Here is a 22,887-nt window from a genome sequence, read left to right as displayed (position 1 = left end):
TATTTTCTTTTTTTAAATTAAATTCTAATTATTTATTAAACCGTGTTTTTTGAGTTTTAAATTAAAACATAGATTTCAATTGTCTTTATTAGTTTAATAAATTTAAGCAGCTCTTTATTAATCATATACATACATTGGAAAATATATCTAGAAGGGGCAAGAAAGAAATTGAGATTTCAATTTCTAAAAGCCTTTATAAAAAAATGTTAAATAGTTTATTGCCATATGTAGAAAGAATAATTATATTAATCCATTGCATACGAATATGAAGTGGGCTAAGCCCTTCTAAAACAGGTTCAATCACATTGCTTAAGTAATTATATTAATTTGTTTCTTATTATATATTGAGTTTTAAAGAGATTTATTTTTAATAATATTTTTTTATTACTTAATCAATTAGTAAGATTTAAATCTTTTTTACAATAAATAAATAGCTTTAATATTATATAAATAAAAAATTAAATAAGTAAAAATAATAAATATATAATGATTATAGCCAACTCTAATGCATTTAAAGAGCCACTAATATATAAAAAAAGAGAAAACAATTCACTGTCTAATCTTTACATGTGTCAAGCCACAATTGGTTCCTTTTCTTCTGTGGCAAGAAGTACAATCTTCCATGTCTTTCGACAATTTCCAGTGGATAAGCCCAGACGAAAGCCCATTAAATTAACAGACAGAGATTCATCCACCAAACTGCAAAGGAAACATGGCTCTGAGTATTGCCTCTACCTCATTGACAAGCCTTCCGACCAGTACCAGGTCCTGATTGTTTTTTGGTTTTTGTATATTGAATTTTAAGCATCTGATTTTGCTGTATCAAAATATTTTGAGTTTTTGATTTCCTATACTTCTTGTTAAACAAAACAGGAATATACCTCAAAAAGCCTTGCTGGGGAAGATCTCAACATGCCATGTAGGGAAAGCTAAAGTGAAAGTGAATGCAACAAAAGGGGTCTCCAGTGTCTGTGAACCACTTCCTCCTGATAGACCATTGTGGTTCCCTGGTAGTTCTCCACCTGAATGGCTAGATGGAAGGTAATTCTACTGCTTTTATTACTATATAGGTATATTTTTCATTTGTATAGCTCTCTCTCTCGAAAACCCAATTGTTAAAATGTACTTATAATTTGAATTGCATTTGCTTCAGTAATTATGAACAGAGTTTTTGCCATGGAATCTTTATCTGATGTTTATTTGATTTGTAATAAGCTACAAAAGCATTAACGCTATGAAATAGAGTAGGCTTGTTTGCTTAATGTAAATATGACTTCTTTCCTTTTTTTGATTGTAGTCTTCCTGGAGATTTTGGTTTCGACCCACTTGGATTAGGTACGCCATCTATTTTGGATGTTTTAGTTTTGATATCCCAATATATCTTTAAACATATTATCGAAATTTTGATTGCCCTTTTGGCAACTTCTTTCAATTTGAATTGTTTCTTGCCAGTAATTTACCACAATTGGGAATATGTTGCTATTGCTGTTATATTTTTTTAAAACCGTTATATGCTACTGTTATATCTTTCATAGGTTGCTGTTTTCTCTTGTAACGAAACTGATTTCAGCTTCCTCTAAACTTTTCTCTCCCGAAGTTGGTTGCAAGAACATAAAATACATTGCTTCTCAAGATCCGCGGGCACACTTTTTACATTACGTGCTTCTTTTTAAATATATATTCACTTTTTTCAGGTTCTGATCCAGAATTGCTGAAATGGTTTGCACAAGCTGAGCTAATGCACAGCAGGTGGGCAATGCTTGCTGTGGCAGGAATTCTCATTCCAGAATGGCTTGAAAGCCTAGGCTTCATTGAAAATTATAATTGGTTCGATGCAGGTGCTCGAGAATATTTTGCAGATCCAACAACTCTGTTTATAGTGCAATTAGTTTTAATGGGTTGGGTTGAAGGAAGAAGATGGGCAGACATGATCAAGCCTGGGTGTGTTGACATAGAGCCTAAGTTGCCACACATAACAAGACCAAAACCAGATGTTGGTTACCCAGGTGGGCTATGGTTTGATCCCTTGATGTGGGGTAGAGGATCTCCTGAGCCTGTAATGGTGCTAAGGACTAAAGAGATAAAGAATGGGCGTCTTGCTATGCTAGCATTCGTTGGGTTCTGCTTCCAGGCCATTTATACTGGTGAAGGCCCTATCGAAAACTTGATGGCTCACATTGCAGATCCTGGTCATTGCAATATATTCTCTGTAATTTCTCCACCCACCTCGTTATATTCAATTACCAATCATTTAATCGTTATAGATTGTTTGAAATTCACATGTATGCATATTTTCACGGTTGCAGGCTTTCACAGCAAACTGATGGTAAGATCATGATCAGAGGACTAGTAGAACAACAGACTGCAGAGAAACCAGAGTTTAATTTTCCTTTTTTTTTTTTTTTTTTTTTTTTTTAACTTGTACTGCCTGTCCGTTTGTCCCATTTTGAAAGATATATATTTAGCTTATCCAATTATGAAATCAAAATGAGTAGCATTGAAACTTTCAGTGTGACTTGAGGAAATGCATCTCTCTTCTTTTCAGTGCCTCCATATCTACTATTAGTCTATATCTATGGTCAAATAGACCAAATTAATAATATAATAATTTAATTACGGTGTTTAGGGATATTGACTGGGATTAGTCCAAGAATATATTCAGATTTTAATTACACACCTTAATAATAGAGATTACTATAAGTATAGATGTTAAATTTGTTGACCGGGTCTAAGATAGCTACATACCTCTCCCTTATTTCTCAATCCCATAAACTCTCTCACCCTCTCTCTAATGTGTATCTTTCAATTCTATTCTTAGAATCTAAGGTAAACTTGCCAGCTCCATCACCAATTCCATCTCTCAACCCATACACCAGCATGAAACACCCTCTTAACCCAAAATTAAACAAAAGGAGACAAAACCTCCATACCAAAAAGAAAAAGACTCGGAGAACAACAAAAAATTTCTCCGACAGCGGCTCGTTTCTACCCGGAGCTACCCTTCATTTCCGGCTTGGAGATGACCGTTGTTCGCCTTCTTGTTCTCCTTTTCCTCTTTATACTCTCCTTCTGCAACCTCTCATCTTCCTTATCAGAAAATGAGGCTCTTGTCAAATTCAAGGAATCTTTAACTAATGCTGAGGCTTTAGATGATTGGGTTTCAGGGCCAAGCCCTTGTGAAGAAAAATGGGTTGGTGTTGTTTGTTTTGATGGGACCATTACAGGCCTTCATCTTTCAAATTTAGGTCTATCAGGAACTATTGATGTTGAAGCATTACAAGAACTTCCTGGCCTCAGAACAACAAGTTTCATAAATAACTCATTTACAGGTCCAATCCCTGCTTTTAACAAAATTGGTGCGCTGAAGTCACTTTTATTATCCCATAATGGATTTTCTGGTGAAATAGCAAATGATTTCTTTGCTCCAATGTTATCTTTAAAGAAAGTTTGGCTTTCTGATAATAAATTCACAGGAAAAATACCTGAATCAGTTATGCAACTCAAAAATCTTAAAGAACTGCATCTTGAAGGGAATCAATTTTCTGGGCCAATCCCACCATTGAATCAAGCCAAACAGGTTATAACCTCCTTAGACTTATCAAATAACAAACTCGAAGGAGAAATTCCTTCGTCTTTTTCAACATTTAGCGCTGATTCATTTGCCAATAATGATAAACTCTGTGGACAACCACTCCATGTAGCTTGCTCTTCAAGCACTCCATCATTAGCTGTATCATTACCTAACTCATCATCATCTTCTTCTTCTGCTGCTGCCACCTCTGTTGCTTCTTCTTCTAATCCTTCGGATTCTGCTTCAGAAGGTAGTCGCAAAAACGTGGTTATGTTTGTAGTATTGGGACTAATAATATTTTTAGTTATGTATACTCTTTGTTCTCCGAATGGAAGACATAAAGATGATGACTTTAGCATGTTAGAGAAAGAGAATCTTGACGAGGTGGTGCTATCTGTACGTGCAAGCGGTTCAAACAAGAGACAGCCATCGGATAATAGTCGAAGAAGTACTAGTTCTACACGAAGAGGACCCCACCAAGGAAGGAATGGTATGGGTGATCTTATAATGATTAATGATGAAAGGGGTACTTTTGGTTTGCAAGATTTGATGAAGGCAGCAGCAGAAGTGCTTGGAAGTGGCGGTTTGGGGTCTGCTTATAAGGCCATGCTGACGAGTGGAGTGTCAGTGGTCGTAAAGAGGATAAGAGAGATGAATATGTTGTCGAGAGATGGGTTTGATGCTGAAATGAGAAAGTTTGGAAGAATTAGACATAAAAACATTTTGACTCCATTGGCTTACCATTTCAGGAAAGAGGAGAAGCTTATGGTTACAGAATACATGCCTAAAGGAAGCTTATTATATGTCATACATGGTATGACAATATTGTCAATTCTTTTTTGCTTCATTTTACTAATTATTTTCTTACATGTTAATGTGTTTTAATGGTTTTTTTTTTTTTTTATCAGGTGATCGTGGTATTTGTCATTCTGAACTAAATTGGGAAAACCGTCTGAAAATAATAAAGGGAATTGCAAATGGATTGAGTTTCTTGCATACAGAGTATTCGACGTACAACCTTCCTCATGGAAATCTCAAATCAAGCAATGTTGTTTTAGACGATGATTATGAGCCACTTCTAACAGACTATGCTTTGGATCCACTAACCAACCCAAACCATTCTGCACAGACAATGTTTGCTTATAAATCGCCTGAATATCTGCTAAATCATCAGGTTTCTGCAAAATCCGATGTGTTTTGTCTCGGAATCATTATTCTTGAAGTGGTGACAGGAAAATTCCCTTCTCAATATCTTGCAAACGGCAAAGGAGGAACAGATGTAGTTAAATGGGTACAACGAGCAAAAGCTGAAGGGAAAGAGCAAGAAGTGATTGATCCTGAGATAGCAAACGGTAGCAGTGCAGAATCAATTCAAGAAATGGTTAAATTGCTTCGAATTGGGGCTGCTTGTGCTGAAAGTAATACTGCGCTACGATTAGACATGAAGGAAGCCATTAGGAGGATAGGGGAAGTAAAGGTTTGAGGGATTTGATTAATTATACACATATACTAGGTTAATACGAAGTTTCTGCTTCATTCATTTGTTAGGCAAAATACATTAAAGGCTTCAACAGTTGAAATTGTCACCAATCTTCATTATAAGCTCAGGAGAAGGATAAGTTTCAGAAATTTCATTAAAGGGATCAAATTTGCAGTGTTTCTTGGGATTTTATCAACAAGCAAGAAAGAATGACCTGAGTTTGCAAGACAAATTCTGGTGGTGGCTTCTTCTCAAAGATGTATATTAAGAAACATTTCTTCTTCTTGATACAGGTTAAGTATGGTTTGTGAGGGCAAATTAGTCTCCAGCCATGATGTTTACATTTTTTTTTTTCTCTTTTTATTGTTTTTAGAATTTTTGTCAAGGTAGTTTTTGTTTTCCTGTTATGTCTATATGTTTTTTTCTTTTTCTTTCCCTTGTTCTTACAAATTTCACGATGTAAAATTGATAAGAATGGAATGAGAGGTTCGGTTTCTGCTTAAAACTTGATTAGATTCCTGTAATTTTTTGGCTCTTGAGAAAAATATAAATTGGTCCCTAAATTGTGTTACATTGACGCTTGAATCCCTTTACTTTTGAAAAATAACTCTAATATCCTAACTTTTGATTTTACTCATTACTAGCAGCATCATTATAAGCAGCATCCCTGTGCTATGCATAGTAAAATATATAATTTATTTTAAAAAAAATTATAATTTGAATTATTTATAATTTCATATTTGTTAATTTTGTTGAAAATTATTTAAATTAAAGAACATTTATTTCAAATTCAAAATATTAGACTAATTATATAAAAATCAATGGGTATAACAAAATTGAAAGAAAAGGAAATATATATTAAAAATCATTGATTTTAATTTATTTTTGAATCAATAAATTTTCTTAGATAATATTAAAAATAATAAAATGCACAATAGAAATTCAATCATAGAAGTGTCTATATATCATTTTTAATAATAATTTCATATAAACTGCTTTCTTTTATGATTTATCAAACTTTTTTTAATTTGATGAAGCAATAGAAATTAGAAGAGAAAAAAATATAATAATGTCGAAAATTGATCTGCAGATTCCTCAATTTTACCAAAGGATATCTGGTTCTAATTTTTGTTTAAAGTTTTTTTACATTAATTATGATTCCATAAATTTTGGATGTTTAAATGATTAATCAAAATTTCATATGAAAATGATGTTAAATTTTTTTTTTTTAAACGCATTCAATTGATTATATAAAAACAACTTTTTAAAAATTTTTCGGAATCATAGTTAATTTTAGCATATTTAAGCTAGTGATTAGTAATAACATACCAAAAAAATAAGGATTATACTTATTCAAATTGAATCCACCATCCTATTTATAAACCAAACTAATAAAAATATAAATTTTTTAAAAATTATTTTTATTTTATTTTTTTTTTAGTATATGATTATAAATATCTTATTTTAATAAAAATTTTTATTTTTATTAATTTAATTCATGGGCGAAACTATGAATATGAATCCGATTTAGATGAATCAATTTAAAAAAAAAGGATTATACTTGGCTAAATTAGATCTATTGCCTCGCTTGCGACGAAATCAATTAAAATAATTTTTTTAAAAGTGGTTCTACTTTTTTTTTTTTAAGTATATGATAAGAAATTCTAAGTGAATCCCACTATGCTCTTCTTGGCAGCTGTTGCTGAAACGTGGACTGATAGATCACAGCCAGGTGGAGCCCTGATACCTGTTATAGATCTTTCTTGGCCCTGGAACCGGAATCGCCTGTTTTTTTCCGTGTTGCTTTTTGACGGAGCAAGCACGGTGTGCTGAAATAAAAATGTATAGAACGGCAGCGAGGCGGTTGCTCTCCGGTGCAACCGTCGGTAATAGTAGCAACGCTCGTCTCAGATTCCTTAATCACCAAACAATTGTAACCGGTTCTCGATTTTGTAACTCAGCGAGTTCTCAATCAATCTCTGATCAAAACCCTAATAGCCATTCACATTCAACTGTATCATCATCGTCAACATCATCCTCGTCTTCAAGTCGTTCAGCGTCATCTACGTTTGAACAGGCTCCGCGCCATCACCATCACGAGAGGCGGAGACCCAGTGTTGAGTACCAAGATGAGCAAGCGCGCGTGCTTCAATCTTCTCTTCGCCACGTGGTTCGTATCGTTCAAAATTGGATCCCTCGGTTTTTTTTTTTTTTTTTAATTTGTTTGTATTTGATTTTTTTTTTTTGGTTAAGAGTTAGTGAAACACAACAAACTGTTGAATGGGTTTGGTTATATCTTGAATAATATTAAAGAGGTGATTTTGAAATTCGCATGAACGGACTGTTGCAGATACGGTTGGGATGGAGTGAAGAAGCCATGATTGCGGGTGCAAGGGACGCTGGTGTCTCCCCTGCAATCGTGGGATCTTTTCCTCGAAAAGAAGCAGCACTAGTTGAGGTATTTGTTTTTTTCCCCTTATCGCGATGCTGCCTAAGATTTCGGAATTTCATATTTCTAATGTTGTTTTATGTTGCATTTGTTTTTAAACTAGTGGTAGCTATGGTATGCTATTGACTTGTATTTTACATTATATTCTGGGATGGATTTTTCGTTTCTTGTTTAGCTATGTGATTTGTATCTAGGATCTAAATCATCCACTCCTACCACTTGAGAACTGTTTCCTTTGAAGAATTAATGATACTTTTGCATAACAATATTGAATCTATTATAACTGGTACAACTGTTTTTGAGAATAGAAACAGGGTAATGGCTACTGTGAGGTTGATGTGCCTGCACAATTTGTGCATCTATTAAGGTTCATTGGTTTGAAAGAGTTTTTCTCTTGTTATCATATTGCTTTTTGTGCTGTCCAGTCAGTAACTCAAGCCCTGTGATTGCAAAGCCTGGAAAAGGAGATGAAAATAGCTATGCCTGTATTCTTTTTGATTCTTTCTCAGTTGTAATGGTTCAGCATGTGGATGCTTGCATTTTTGTTTATCAAAAGTTCAACTCTATTTTTCTTTTTCCAGTTTTTTATGGATGAGTGCTTGCAAAAGCTTATTGATAGAATAGATTCTGGAGAGGAGTTGCAGAACTTGGTACCTAGTGAGCGCATCTCCAAGCTTGTCAAGATTCGTTTAGAAATGCAGGCTCCCTACATATCAAAATGGCCTCAAGCACTGAGCATCCAAGTGCCATTCTTCTTACCCATTTTCTTAAATTGCTAACTTACATTTGTGGAGCTGCAATCTTGAACATGTTTGTCACGTGTCTTCTTCACAGGCACACCCATCAAATATTCCAACAAGTTTTAACCAGCGAGCAATACTGCTTGATGAGATCTGGCATGCTGCTGGTGATGAGGGCTCTGATATCGATTGGTATGCAAAGCGTACTGTTCTTGGAGGAATATACTCAACAACTGAGATCTACATGCTGACTGATAGTTCCCCAGGTTTGTGTTTCCTAATAAACTTTTTATCTCTTTATTAGCATTAAGTTTCATCTTGATCAAAAAGTGGAGCAGTTTGTAGTGTGATTGTTCTCTCCTCTTACTTGGTTGGTTATTTGTGGAGCTTGTGTTAGATTGCCCTTCCCAATTGAGTTGCATAGTTTGGGATTAAGGCTTAGTAGTCGTTGTTGTACCTCATCCCTCTGCCATAGGCAATTACTTGTCTGAGTATACTCATTACTGACCTCATTCTCTGGCAGATTTTCGTGATACATGGGCATTCTTGGATGATCGAGTGAAAGATGCCTTCGACTTCAAGAAGTCAATTCAAGAGGTATTGTCACTCAATCTTCCTTTCAATTCAAGAGTTATCTTTTGTAGGGAAGAGATAATAGCTTTATGACCATATTGCAGGCAAAGTATTTGGCTGAAGCTGTTGGCGCTGGAATGGGGAATTCTTTGCAAGGATTTGTGAAGAAAGTTTTCGCGGGTTGAATCTAAGTTTCCAAGGCTGCCAGTTTTTCACTTAGCCAGTCCCATAATTTAGAAAATTCTTGTATATCATCTCTGATGAGGGATAACTAGTAGAATATGTTTGTGTTACAGTGCTTTTCCTGGTGCCTCAAACATTTTTTAAAGTTTTTGGTCTGAGTTCACATATTTGCTTTCAAATGATCCACTGCTAAGAATTTGCTTTTGCTCTTTCCAATAAATTTTGTCCGTTAATCAAATGTTGAAATTACAAACGCCTCAGTGGGGTAATCCCGTTGCTGGGTGTCCAAAATGGGCAACTTACATTTTTCGAATAAATAAAAAAGAATTTCCGTTGCCGGGTCTTGAACCCGGATGTTTCGGATGAGAGCTAAAATGTCCTGACCAACTACTCTACAACATAATATTTAATATCCACATTGTCACCATAATTGCTACATTATTTTTTTTATTTTTCTTATATTTAACCAAAAAAAAATATTAAAAAATTTTTAATATTTCAATCACAAATTTTTGTGACAATGAAGTATTCATTTCTTGAATTCTTCTTTCAAGATAAACGGAAATACAAATTATTTTCTGATAATATGCAATAAAAAAAACTAAGTAATTTTGAAATATTTTTATTTTTATTGATTTTGGCAATTGTCAGGGCCATAAATTCGATTTAAGTAAGTATTTTCCTCTTCTTTCAATATTTTTCCATTTTCACTGTAATTTTACAGGCTTCAAATACACCAGCTGTTTGAGTTAAAAATGGACATTTTTTCGAAACCATGAGGCCGGATCCTCTGCCAACCGACATGTCATTGATTCTCAAAGCAAATGAAAGACGTTGGTGTCTGAACGAAGGTCGGATGACTCCAGTTTCAACAAAAGATGAATTTTACGGATAATATTTGAACATCTTATTTGCAACCAAGAATATAATTTAGTGTTGTTTTTAGCAAATTGGGAAATTATTATTAATTTTATTGTCCACTCCACTGTAATGGATGGTCAATTATTATTCAGAAATTATGCTTATCAGTTATCAGTAGTCCATAAAACAAGAAATGGAGTGCTTAATTATGCGTAACAGTCCCGGTACTTTACCCTGAGAATGAGATGAAGTGAATATAGTATTGCGACTACTTGTCCTCTACATATGCTATTACATTCTCCAAAAGCAACTGAAAGCGCTTTGATTCTAAAATTCATCTTAAAGTTTTAAGACTTTCTGATCTTCTTAAATATTCTTCTCCTCCTAATCCTTTTACCAATTTTCTAAATCACTGGCAATTGATGGATTTTGATTTAATTGAAGGCCGGCCAATTGTCTGCGACAGTGGGTCAGGCTCTACAAAGGTAACCTAGTGTGGATGTTTTCCTTCTCTTGTTTGAATCTGTTAAGGTATGCTCAGGCCAGCTTACATGTTTAACAAGACTAGGTTCCCTCCGGAGCGAGCATGCATTCAAGAATCTGTCTCTTTCATTCTCTCTCTAATGTATTTTTTACTGATGCAGGCTGGTTTTGCTGGTGATGATAATCCATGCGTGGTGTTTCCTAACATAATAGGCCGGCCTCGAAACAAGCATGCCATGATTGCCATTGGACACAAGGATATGTATTTTGGAGATGAAGCAGAAGCTAGAAGGGGAATTCTTAAACTAAGCAATCCTATCCATCATGGTATTGTAACAGACTGGGAAGCAATGGAAAGAATATGGGAGCATACATTTGATAAGGAGCTTAGAGTCACCATTGAAGAACATCCTGTTCTTTTAACAGAAGCTCCGCTCAATCCCAAAATCAACAGAGAAAAGATGGTGGAGATTATGTTTGAAGCCTTTGAAATCCCAGCCACCTATATTGCTATCCAGGCTGTGTTATCTCTATATGCTAGTGGCCGAACTACAGGTATTTACATATCTGAATATGCAGTACGTGATAAGAGTATTTGAAATATTAAAAAAAGAAAATTGAAAATGCAGGCATTGTTATGGACTCTGGAGAAGGAGTGACACATGTAGTTCCAATCTATGAAGGGTATGCACTTCCACATGCAGTCCATAGGCTTGATTTGGCAGGAAAGGACCTAACAGGTTATCTGGCCAGAATATTAGCAGAAGAAGGTTACGTTTTCACTACTTCTGCAGAGAAAGAAATAGTCAGGAGCATAAAAGAGAAGGTTTCCTACGTAGCAATGGATTATAATAAAGAGCTTGCTATATCAAAGAAAAGTTCAGAGTTAGACAAGCAATATGAATTGCCAGATGGGCAAGTCATAACAGTAGGAGCTGCGCGATTTAGGTGCGCAGAAATTCTGTTTGATCCAAGCAGGCTGGGAATAGAGTCAGGTGGTGTACATGAAATTTTGGTTAGGTCAATCAGAAGGTGCGATATTGATATAAGGAGAGAAATGTTTAGCAATGTGGTGCTTAGTGGAGGGACTAGTCTGATTCCAGGCTTGACTGATAGGCTGGCTAAAGAGATTACCTCTCTGGCGCCTCCTGGAGTTAGAGTAAGAGTTGTTGCTCCTCCTGAGAGAATGTTTAGTGTTTGGATTGGTGGATCCATTTTAGCTTCCTTAAGCACCTTTCAGCAGGTACTCTTTTCATGAATATTATTGGAGAATTAAAATTTCTCCAGTGATTTAATTTATTTTATATGATTGGAAATATTATATTAACTTTTGACAATGGGTTTCTGCTGCAGATGTGGATTACCAAGGAAGAGTACATGGAGTCTGGATCTCCTATTGTGCATATGAAGTGTTTTTGAAACATTTTATTGTGTTTACCTTCTCAAAACCCATATAATGTATCTTCATTTCTCTTAAGTTTATTTATTAGGCCCAATAAAATTTTGAAATGGTACATATTGTTTTATGCCATTCATTATCAGATCCAACCTAATAAGATTGACTTGTATGGAAGGAATAGAAAGGTAATATTAAACAAGGAAAAACTATATTTGAAGAATTCTCATAAAAAATAAAAATTAAGATAAATAATTTAATTAAATCGCAAAATCCTGTATCAGTGGTTAAGATGAATGTCGTTTTTATTTTTAATATTTTTTTTAGTCATATGTATGACTTTGCATAAAAAGTAGTCAAAATTTATCAAATCATCATGTCTGCTCTTCCATTGCAATAATCTAATTTAAGGAAAAAATAAATGTTAAAGTTTTAACAAAATCTTCAGACCTAACCTAACATTGACAGTGCCATTCAGATGGAAAAAACATTTGACTGAATGAAAAACATTTAAAAGAGCATCTAATACGGAAAGAGTAAAACTTTAGCATGGCTTCGACATCTGAGATTGTGAAAAAATTGAATCTTCAGCCTCACCCAGAAGGAGGATTCTACTGGGAAACCTTCAGAGATTCATCTGTCACTCTTTCCCCCTCTCAACTTCCCTCTGGATGTAAGTATTCAGATTTTCTTTGAATCCCTTTTCTTTATCCCCTTTGAGTTATGTGGCTGTTTATATTTTTTCATTGTTCAGGAATCTCGTATTCCATGAATCGAGCTATGATATTTTTTTAACGGATGGTTGCTTTTATTGGTAATTGATAATATGGGATCTGAAGATACAGTGATAGCCATTTTTAAGCTTTTCGTTGCGTTCTTTCTTTCTGGTTGGTTTTAGGAATCTTTTTGGTCGGTGATACTTCACTTTAGTTTTTTTCCTGTTTAGTCTGCGTTTGTTGCTGCCTAGGGTTAGACACTTGAAAGGGATCTAGCTCGAGATGCTAGATTGCATTGAAGTGGAATTCCAAATAGAATTAACTCTGCATAATTTTGGTTTTAGGTTGTGTCTGCGCAGCCAAGCAGAACTGAACTGGATTTTAATTGAGCGGGAAAAATTGATAAACTTGTGGCAAAAAGTTATTAACTTTTATATTTTTGGGTTGTTTTGCATTTATAGGTTTCTAGTTTGCTTCTATATATTGATCCTTGGATAATTTGGTTGGGTGAATTATTGAATAATACACACCGAATTGAACCTTCAGTAATTTAATGTCAGAGCCATTCATGTATTAACCTCCAATAATATCACTGTACCTGTTTTGCAGATAAGGTTGGTCGTCCAGTCAGCACAGCTATCTACTTCTTGCTTCCTGCTGGGAGTGTGTCTCACCTTCATCGAATCCCATGTGCAGAAACCTGGCATTTTTATTTGGGAGAACCTATTACGGTACAACTGATTTAGTTTAACACATTAAATTCCAGCGTAGAATTGGCTACCCATTGGTTCTTTCGTGTTTCATACAAATTCCAAGGTCACTGGCCATTTTAGTTTCCAAGTAATTTGATGGGCCATCATCTAACTTCACTAATATAATTGGCAAATTATTATGTGGGACGCACTTTTCTTCTACTTATCGGTTAGACATGGAAAATGTTATGATGTTGTTATTAATCGCTAATTGTTTTGTAATATTGTTTCATAAACTTGCAGCGTAACCCAAATGTGAAATCATAAAAAGTGAGAACATAATCTAATTCACATTTTATTTAATTGAATTAGATATTAGAAACTTGATGACATGTTTCATTAGTATGTCATTCCCTTTTATGTGGCTTTGCAATTTCACAGCGAGACCTCAAACCAAGTTCCACATGCTAAGTTTTCAGCCTAAATGGTAAGAATGTATTCCAGGAGTAATCTATCGTATTCTTTTTAGGTTATAGAAATAAACTTTTCTTTCGTTATAATGAATGTACTATTCTTAATTCACAATATAATCAGTAGAATACGGGCTGATATTCTTTTTTCTCTCTTATTTCTAATGGATCATTCGCTGTTCAGGTGTTGGAACTGAATGAGAACGGACAGGTCAAATTAACCTGCCTTGGATCTGATCTAACTGGAGACAACCAGCAACCCCAATACACTGTACCTCCAAATGTGTGGTTTGGTGCATTTCCGACCAAAGACTACGTATTTTCCCCTGACGGTGCAGTTGCCAAAGCTGCACCCAGGGACACTGAGAGCCACTACTCCCTAGTAGGCTGCACTTGTGCTCCTGCATTTCAGTTTGAGGATTTTGAGCTGGCAAAACGCTCTGACCTCATTTCCCAGTTTCCCAATCACAAGCATCTCATATCTTTGCTCACATTTGCAGATTGAAGATAAACCTTAATTTTAGTGTACTATCCATCTGAAAGATTTTCAGGGCTCTTATATCCTGGAGATCTTTGTTTTACTGATCTGTATTTAAATAAGGCCCTGAACATGCCAATTTCTTGCGCTGTTATGCTGTCAAAAGATGAATTTTTGACAAATGACAAACTCTAGAGAATTGACATTTTGTTTTCATATTTCCGTCGTTTTGTTATTATAAATGTTATTGCTAATTAAATATTGTTGTTATTATATGTGATATGTGAAAATAAAGTTAGAAGAGGAACGTTAATGACTGACCAGTTGATAACAAACATTGGCTTACTCATGCCACGTACACTTGATCACTAATTCAGGTGCCTCTTAAAAGAAATTCTCAACTTGTCAGCGGCAATTTCTTTTTTTTTTTTTTTTTTTTTCAGTACTAAAAACAGCAATCCAAAACAGCAATGCAAACCCAACGGAGTCGAATGAAATTCCATTTAGGCGTTCCAATTTAAGGATTATGGTCAATTAATACTCATAATTTGGTTTTGTCCAAAATTATCCTTCTTCTCGTAAACTAAAAAAAGAGAATTCAACTGTATCGATTTGTGAAACATCACAGAAATTAGCACGAATAACAAAATGTGGCACAACTTGATAAACTAAAGCAATTTCCCAATTGCTTTAAGCAGAGAAGTGAAAAGCTGAGAGGATTGGGAAAAAAAAAAAAAAAGAAGGGGAAACAACAGGCAAAAATAGAACATGATCTTTAGTATAACTTAAGGAGAGAAACCAAATCTTGAACTAAAACTAAAGAGCCTAGCATAGCCACGCGCATTGCCCCCTTAATAGATCCAAAATACAATTTCCTCTCATACTTAGCAAAGGAGGTTCAACTGTTACTGTTTTTATAGCTTCCCCAAGCCACAGACTGAATGTGAGAATCTTGTAGACTCAAGCCAAGCTCTCCAATTTCTGAATCACCGCCGCTCTAATATTTGCGGACATGGCATAAACTTAAAACATAATGGCATCATTTGTTAATCAAAGTCAAGGAACTCCATTCTTTTTCTCATGGAGCCCTTTAGATCAGTAGCCTCCCTCTCTGCCTTTTGAGCCTGACACAACAAAATAACACAGCAAATAGACATGTAATAATTGATGTGGAAATAAGGCCTGCAAACAAATCATGTCATTAATAAATTGTTTAGAGCTAATCTTGATAAAAACTTATTTGGTTTTGTCAATGTTATTGTTAACAAATTAACTCAAACCTAAAAATAAATGTCATTAGGAAAACAAGCAAAACTATAATTAAATTGAACTCAACAACTTACGAACGAACTCATTATTAGGCTCATTAGTGTTTATTAGCATGGTTGCAGATCTCATTCCAAACAAAAACTACAATAATGTTATTTTTCCTTTATAAAAGAAAGTATAGTTCACATTAAATAAGTTCTATGCAACCATAGGATGAAATATTTTGGTAGTGGTGCAGTCCATTTCATAAATTTTGTTTAGCTCAAGCTTGTTTCCAATGAGCTAACTTGCAAACTTATTCCAGATTAAACTCAAGCTAGCTCTGAAAAGCTTGAATTAAGCTTGGTTCAGAAAGCCATTACAAAACATGCTTCCTTAAGAGTCAACAGAGTCTAAACCTATCATATCTAGTTTAGACTCTAGATATAATGAAATAAAGGACATGTTCGGTTTTCTAGAATGAACTAAATTGCAAAGTTTCAAAACACTGCAGAATATCTGATATTAATATCCCATGCACATATAGAATATCAACTCATGGCAGCAAAAACGACCCTAACTATTCCTCACAGGACGTTATTCTACTACAACATAAGCGCTACATAAGTACTGGCTTCAACCATGAGACGTGCATAAAAAATGCCATAGAAAAAATTTTGGCGTATTCAAGAGTTCAATTTCATCAGCATTACACGATCTTACCCTTTTAATCTCTGCTACTGACACACGGGTCATATGAGAGGGAAGCTCCTCCTTCTCCAAGTCCTATAAAATGGCATCAAAGAGGATAAAATTTTTGATGAAGTGATCAACAACAGTAGACAGATATAGTATCACAAAGGAAAGGATGATACTTAATACCAGTTCTCCAATTAAGACAACATTCTCTCCACGAATTACATATAGACCTAAGGGGATGTCACAATAAAGGTCTCCAACTATTACTCGGTCACAAGCACCTTCAAGAACCACATTAGCTGCACAGGAAATAAAATTTCCATCAGCAATCAAAGTTCAAAAGAAGGGAAAGAAAAATAAGACAAATAAAAAAAATATTTTACTGTTTGAAATGGATTACTACCAAATTGGTCAAAAGATCTCAGTATCCCCAACAGTTTACGACCATCTCGCAGCAAGACGAGAAGCTTTTCTGCAACAAGGATCAAACTTTGAGGAGTCAAGTGTCTAGTTATAGAGGGTGACTGTCTTGTGTCAACAAGCAAGCAATTGTCAATGGATTGGAATAACTTCTTGTGGCATTACTGATGTTAAAAAGCGGGGCCCTTGGAATCTTTAATCTTTGTAAAGCCAAAAACATTCAGCATTTCCGCAAAGATGGAAAACAACACAAGCAAAAAGGCTTGTGCAAATTGGATGCCCATGATTAACCTCCTGTGTATTTTATAATATAGACATATGCCCTCCACTCTACTACCATTTCAAGGTCCCAAAAAAATATCTTGTGCCGAAGCCCTAATTTAAAATGGAATATAACAGTACCAATGTACCAAGTTAAAATCACTGTTTATTTGAGGCCATCCACATACTGACAATCATATCAGAAAGGAAAAAATAAAGTTGGTTGCAAGGAAAGTGAACATCGTATTATATTTGCATAACTATTAACATAGAATATCAGGGCAAAGATGTGCATAAAGGAAACTCCAACTTCTAAATCAAACAGTAACGCCATAAACGCAGAATTGCAAACAAACCCATTACCTCAAACTTAACGAAGCAATTGAAAAAAGAATTCCCAAAGGACACAAAGTTAAAGGTTTTTTAATTCAAAACCAAAGCAGCCCAATTGCATCGGCTTCTTATTTCTACCTCATAAGATATATAAACACAAGTATAAAACGCAGTCTCAGAGAAAGAGAGAGATTACTGTCAAGATAGCTAGCAAGCGAAGTGGAGAGAAAAATATCATCTGGGCCAGCCCACGACATCGAGCTCACTTCTGTTTCCTACTTCAAATATCAACCCAACCACTGGCATTGGCTTCTTAACAAAGCCTCAACAATAATCACCCAACAACTCTCGTTTCTTTCTCCCTACAATCAAATGACCACCACCAACCCTAATTTCACCTTCAAAGGCCAAACAAGTTCCTTTTTTCTTTTTTATCTCTAATCAGAGCAGAAGCAAACCAAATTTATGAGACCTTCTTAAAAGAGTTAGGTTTGCAACTTTTGACAAATAGCCTTTGTGGACAGATATCATCTTTCCCTTTTCTTATTAAATGGGTCTGTGACCAACTAAAATCCAATAAAGTTTAAAACTTTAAACCCATCTCTTTGACCTTTGATTAGGGGATTCTGTGAAAATGAGATTTAAAAAGCTGTAATTATTGTCATAAAAGTTATGGACCGTTGGATTGCTTTGCAATCATTGGGCTGTGTGCCCCAGATCAGATGAGATCTGCTCTCTGTTTAGGGGTTAATCGTTCAAGTTAATACTAATATCTGTCATCAGGCGCTGTGAACAGTTAATTATATCTTGACGCGTGCCAGATTAGAAACGATATTATATTATATTAAATTAATCGAGGACAAAGGGAAATGGCCCTTTAAAGGAACAGTTGGGTGCCAGTGCCGCTCCTATGGGATGTCAACATGTCATGTTTGGAACATTTTAATTTTTGGGCTTTTACAATTTAGATTGTAGAAAGTAAACCTAGCTCATAATAATCTAATCTCCCTCTTCATACATTCATTTATGACATTAAAAATTTGATTAAAGATCAGTAATTTTGCTAAGTGTACAATACAGAATTTATCTAGAAAACGGTCTTGTCCATCATTGAAAATATGTGAACCTTTGTCTTGTAAAAAAGATTAGGGTTTGATTGTTGGACAGACTCATAAAATAAGGTTTTAATTTCAGGGTTAACATTTTGTTCTTAATGAAAGTGAAGGCATCAAATCAATACAATTTATGAAAATTTGACCTGCAAAGCTATTAAAGTTTAAGAATTTCCAAATTGAATACATGATTTTTTTATGCCATTTATCATGCTTTCTTCTTCTGAACTTGTTATAATTCATTCTCCTAAAGTCGCAATTGCATAACAGGGATTCACTATTAAAGAAAAGAAGTAGGAATTTCCTTAAAAAGACGAGAATATATTATCTTTCAAACATTGGCTAAACCTCCACCAAGTCACTAAATCAATCTTTCTTTTATCAGCAGTAATACATTTGGAGTGACTTCATAAAGAAGTTGTATGTGGGATCTACCTTGGTAAGAAAAGAGTATAAATTACCTTAAAGGTAAATAAAAAAAAAGGAAAAAGAAAAAAAATTCGACCTATAGTTAATATTGAATATATATATATATATAACTAACTTAGAAATATGAATGGAGTGTAATAGACCTTGTGCTAGCACCACACACACAGCCAACCATGACATTAGATGTCAGAGGCGTTAGGTAATAGCACGGGATATGGACAGTTGGACATATCCTCATCATGCATATACACAGTTCACTCATTTGGACCATATCAGATAATTCCTGGAATTTTCATTTTTCCTGGAGAAAGAGCACAGCCAAATTTTGCTTCAATGATTAGGTTCAACTGTTCATCTCTGCAAAATAGTTTAGCTTAAAATCAAAATTGGGATATAGTTAATTATATCAGGAACTGAAATAACATCTTATTGTTACCATTTAATCTTCACAACTGGAATTATATCTCCAGAACTATATCTGCAATTGGAAAATGATGTCAAGAAATATCAGATTGTTATTAGATATCTAAAATTTACATGTAAATATCAATATAAACTTACATTCAGAATCTGTCTTGACCCATTTACTTCCCTTATCATCCTTTTGATTTATTTCATCTTCCTCTCTTGCAATGGCAGACCTACTGGACTTATTTTTTTTATTCCCCAAGTATTTCTTGGTAAACAAAGATGAACTTGGATTTTGAGGATATATTTTCTTGTGAATTATTGCCCTCAATATCTGCAGAAACGAATCTGAATTATAGAATTCGTTCGTAAATGACTGCATTTAGTTTATTTATATGAAAATTTCATACCTTTTCCATTCTGGACTCCGGGACCTGGTCTTTTAGATTAAGTGTAGGTGTAAATCCACCTCTGCAACCAAGCATTTTCTTCAAAAGAAAAGAGAACGACTTTTTGTTAATTGCACTGCCTGTACTATCCACACATGTTCCTTTCCCTCTGCCAATAATTACACTGCTTCCCTCATCGTAATTCTCATTTATTTTGTCATCAAATGCAAGCTTAGAATTAGCAGTATCAGATTCTGTATCATCAGGAGCTGATCCAACTTGTTTATGCAATAACAAGTTTAGCTCTTTTTCAAGTTTTTCTACTTGTTCAAGAGTAAGTTCTTGCATATGATCTAGGGATATATAATTTTCCTGAACATAGTTAGTAGTAATATCAGACTTGCAATCTTTATTTATTTCTTTGTTTCCGAAAGTTCCTATTGCCAACAATCCATGAGGCCAATCACTGAATTCTCCGTTCTTAGATTCTTGCAGTCTATTATCTGTTCAAGCAAACATCGATTAGAATTGCAGAATCTTGGACAAGATCAATTAATTACAGGCAAGAAAAAAGGATGTGAGCTTACTGTTAACTGAGATAGAATTTTGTTTCTTGGAGCCAAGCTTGGCATTGAGCTTGTTTTGCATCCAACCGAATATCTACAATTATAGGAGAAATAACTAATTAATTAAAAAATACAAAAATTAAAAAATTGTTACTAACCAGAGAGTAATGAGTAATTAATTTCTCATGCCTTCATTTGGTGGTGAAGTTGCAAGTGAGAATTTAAGTGGGCTTAAAGAAATAAAAATTGTTGCATACACAGATCCCAGAAGCCAGTAAGAACTTAAGAGGAGGAGAGTTATATAGAGCTGAGGCATTTGATAAATTCCGTAGACAAGATGGTAAGTGCCAGTGCTATCGGTTCAAGTTCCCAAAATACTTCACTTTTGCCGCCTTTTCTCTCTCTCTTTATGTGCCTTATCACCATCTATTTGTCACCTTTGCTCCAACTACTAATGTCTTTTTCCCTCTATTTTGTTGCATTTGCTTATTTCCACATTATCTAAATTTATTTATTCGCCACATAAAAAATAAAAGGAAGTTACCTTAAATCTCTTTTTTCTCTTGTTTAGAGGTAAATAAGCTAGTGTTGCAAATCAAATTAATTTCTTTTCGGCTCATTTAAATTTATCATGTTTACAAGATTTGTTGAGATTTGAAATTTCGATTAAAGATTAAAAGAGACAAATTTAACTTTATTACAATCGAAAATTAACTGTAGTCGTAGAGTTTTGGACATAAACAAAATTAACAAGACCTTTTTGGACAAATATATATATATCCTTTTTGTATTCCTTATTGGAAATAGCTTGGACATGGATATTAGAAAAGGCTGCCCCGACATCCAAAAAACTGAGTGATTAGCAAAAAAAGGAGGAATTAAGAATAAATAAAAAAATAGAAAAAGAGGTAAAGAGCCAGCCTGCAGAGTAGGGAGATTAACAGACCATGTTCCAGTGGGGATGTCCCTCACTAACCGGACAACCGGCCACCACGACCACCACTTCTGATCAACCCAATTTTCCCCACAAAACCCTGTAAGCTTTGCTTGTGACGTGCACACAAATGTTTGGCTCTTGGCCTCTTGATATATTAAGCCCGTAATTCTACAGCAAGGTAATTCCTGTAAAAATAGTAGAGTGGTGAATTCATTTTTGAAAATACTGGAACTATAGTTGGTGAGTGAAGATTCTCCTGAGGAGTAAATAAATCTTCTTGTAACTTTTTAGGGTGACAAATCCCTGAAAACCATCAGATCTAGTAGTTCACAACACAATCCTATACTAAAAATGCTGCTCGTGTTAAACCGATGGGCAAATGGAAAAACACCACATTTTTACAATATAATTCAACTTTTTTTGGAAAAGAACAGTATCTTTTGACCTATAAATGTGCAAATCCCTGAATTGAAGATCATGCATGGAATTCATTTACAATAACAAATCCTAATCCCAATTATCAAGTTGATAATTAAAATGACTAAAACTATCTCTACGAAGCAATTCCAGCAAAAAAAAAAAAAAAAAAAAAAAGAATACGAATCTTACTCTATTTTTTCATTTGAAGTTACATTTATCTTGACATTGATCGAGCATATTTGTCATACAAAAAAGATTAGGGATTTAGGAATTCTAGCAGCAAAAAACGGGATATGAATCCTACCCCATTTTTTGAGGGTTAGGAATTTAAACCCTAATAAATTTTCTTTTCCTATGGAAATTCTTAACGTACCAAATGAAATTTAGTATAGTTATCTTTAGTCAATACTTTGGACAAATTGTTTTCCTTTATAGTGGCCTTAACATCAATAATTTCAAACAAACCATAATATAATTATATACTACATTAATATTCTAATGCTTAAATTAAGTCTATTAATATGTTAATTAAAAAATTTTATTCCTTTATCCAATCAAACATCGTTGCAGCCTTTAAAATCTGTTTCGTTTTTAATTTGGACTGACAAAATGATAATTTTTTAATCTAGAGTTACTCATTATTAAGGTGGATTTTGTAATCTTACCTTTGATATTATATAAAAATATAAATAAGAACATTTTTAAAAAGTTACAATCAATAAACTCCAGTGAATTGCTATATATATATATATATATATATATATATATATATATATACAAAAGCCACAAATCTAAAGCTTTCGGCTTGGCCTACACATCAACTATTGTTTGATTTGATGATGGATGGTTCCATTTGGATACATGGGGATGGGGGTAACAGCTTGGCACGTGAAGTTGTCCAATGCACGTGGAGGTTCCGTGGCTCACACATGTAAATTATTTTGTGCACTTGTACTTGTGAAGATTGGAATAATATTACTGGACAAGACCAACACGTGTCTCTAAGGCCATGGTCTCTCCACGACAAATTTCTCACCATCCTTCTTTTTTTTGTTTTTAACTACTTTAATTAAATTATTGACTAACAGCCAACATTTGGGATCAATTATTTATTTATAGTATTTTCTTTCATGGGAAAAATCAATTGTTATAAAAATATTGAAGTTGTAATATATTCTTGCCACTCTCTTCTTTTCTAGTTTGAGAAATCTCACCATAGATTTCTCTCTGTAGATAGATAATTCGAATATACATTCATAATAGAATTAGAAATTTTTCGAATACAAGATAATTAATTGGTAATTGTGTTACTTTTTCTAATTTAAATATCAATTATCCCCAAGATTATGTTGTAAACTAGGATCGTATCATGTTTAAGCAGTTAAACCCTGGCCGTTGGATTGGAGAATAATGGCATCATATAGTCAAGGTGGACATTTGTCATCATATATGTGGTCCATGAACATTCTTGTATACGGAGAAACTTCGTAGTCGAGTTTTTAGATTGTGGGTCACAAAAATCATTAATATCCGTACCATTTATTTTCGTGGAAAATAATTAATACCCTTCTAA

General features: G+C 34.2%; 7 protein-coding genes across 8 annotated transcripts; 5 read left to right on the top strand and 2 right to left on the bottom strand.

Moving 5' to 3' along the window:
- The first annotated feature begins 607 nt into the window (after positions 1 to 607).
- LHCA6 (PSI type II chlorophyll a/b-binding protein (Lhca2*1)) lies at positions 608 to 2,509 on the top strand. The gene is made up of 5 exons (XM_012221690.4): positions 608 to 765; positions 874 to 1,041; positions 1,298 to 1,335; positions 1,695 to 2,209; positions 2,307 to 2,509. The coding sequence occupies exons 1-5, from the start codon at positions 713 to 715 to the stop codon at positions 2,322 to 2,324; spliced, it is 792 nt and encodes a 263-aa protein (XP_012077080.1). The 5' UTR covers positions 608 to 712; the 3' UTR covers positions 2,325 to 2,509.
- Positions 2,510 to 2,794: 285 nt separating this feature from the next.
- Positions 2,795 to 5,575, top strand: LOC105637991 (pollen receptor-like kinase 3). The gene is made up of 2 exons (XM_012221689.4): positions 2,795 to 4,385; positions 4,480 to 5,575. Exons 1-2 carry the CDS (start codon positions 3,020 to 3,022, stop codon positions 5,052 to 5,054), a joined length of 1,941 nt encoding a protein of 646 aa, XP_012077079.1. The 5' UTR covers positions 2,795 to 3,019; the 3' UTR covers positions 5,055 to 5,575.
- A 1,165-nt stretch (positions 5,576 to 6,740) lies between these two features.
- Positions 6,741 to 9,175, top strand: LOC105637989 (ubiquinone biosynthesis COQ9-like protein). 2 transcript variants are annotated; one of them, XM_012221688.4, is made up of 6 exons: positions 6,745 to 7,221; positions 7,402 to 7,509; positions 8,082 to 8,243; positions 8,335 to 8,506; positions 8,764 to 8,837; positions 8,918 to 9,175. In XM_012221688.4, the coding sequence occupies exons 1-6, from the start codon at positions 6,892 to 6,894 to the stop codon at positions 8,996 to 8,998; spliced, it is 927 nt and encodes a 308-aa protein (XP_012077078.1). In that variant the 5' UTR covers positions 6,745 to 6,891; the 3' UTR covers positions 8,999 to 9,175. The 2 variants fall into 2 exon arrangements, with proteins under 2 accessions (XP_089581626.1, XP_012077078.1); XM_089725500.1 differs by lacking the exon at positions 8,082 to 8,243 and having other exon boundaries at positions 6,741 to 7,221.
- Positions 9,176 to 10,182: 1,007 nt separating this feature from the next.
- Positions 10,183 to 11,821, top strand: LOC105637988 (actin). Its single transcript, XM_012221687.4, has 4 exons — positions 10,183 to 10,342; positions 10,502 to 10,895; positions 10,970 to 11,583; positions 11,694 to 11,821. Exons 1-4 carry the CDS (start codon positions 10,280 to 10,282, stop codon positions 11,757 to 11,759), a joined length of 1,137 nt encoding a protein of 378 aa, XP_012077077.1. The 5' UTR covers positions 10,183 to 10,279; the 3' UTR covers positions 11,760 to 11,821.
- Positions 11,822 to 12,140: 319 nt separating this feature from the next.
- LOC105637987 (RmlC-like jelly roll fold protein) lies at positions 12,141 to 14,308 on the top strand. The gene is made up of 3 exons (XM_012221686.4): positions 12,141 to 12,409; positions 13,062 to 13,183; positions 13,799 to 14,308. The coding sequence occupies exons 1-3, from the start codon at positions 12,286 to 12,288 to the stop codon at positions 14,117 to 14,119; spliced, it is 567 nt and encodes a 188-aa protein (XP_012077076.1). The 5' UTR covers positions 12,141 to 12,285; the 3' UTR covers positions 14,120 to 14,308.
- A 538-nt stretch (positions 14,309 to 14,846) lies between these two features.
- Positions 14,847 to 17,628, bottom strand: LSM1A (Small nuclear ribonucleoprotein family protein). Its single transcript, XM_012221685.3, has 5 exons — positions 17,250 to 17,628; positions 16,443 to 16,511; positions 16,223 to 16,338; positions 16,064 to 16,126; positions 14,847 to 15,216 (listed from the first exon to the last, which is right to left on the bottom strand). The coding sequence occupies exons 1-5, from the start codon at positions 17,308 to 17,310 to the stop codon at positions 15,139 to 15,141; spliced, it is 387 nt and encodes a 128-aa protein (XP_012077075.1). The 5' UTR covers positions 17,311 to 17,628; the 3' UTR covers positions 14,847 to 15,138.
- Positions 17,629 to 18,465: 837 nt separating this feature from the next.
- On the bottom strand, positions 18,466 to 20,336 carry LOC105637984 (protein DEEPER ROOTING 1). Its single transcript, XM_012221684.4, has 6 exons — positions 20,147 to 20,336; positions 19,979 to 20,051; positions 19,413 to 19,894; positions 19,156 to 19,336; positions 19,031 to 19,072; positions 18,466 to 18,951 (listed from the first exon to the last, which is right to left on the bottom strand). Exons 1-5 carry the CDS (start codon positions 20,150 to 20,152, stop codon positions 19,053 to 19,055), a joined length of 762 nt encoding a protein of 253 aa, XP_012077074.2. The 5' UTR covers positions 20,153 to 20,336; the 3' UTR covers positions 18,466 to 18,951; positions 19,031 to 19,052.
- Positions 20,337 to 22,887: the final 2,551 nt, after the last annotated feature.

Source organism: Jatropha curcas, chromosome 8 (assembly GCF_041381405.1).
Source record: "Jatropha curcas cultivar XTBG-Jc1 chromosome 8, XTBG_Jcur_1.0, whole genome shotgun sequence".
Taxonomy (NCBI): Eukaryota; Viridiplantae; Streptophyta; class Magnoliopsida; order Malpighiales; family Euphorbiaceae; genus Jatropha; species Jatropha curcas.
The sequence above is the reverse complement of the archived record's forward strand: the minus strand, read 5'-3'. Positions and strand labels throughout refer to the sequence as shown.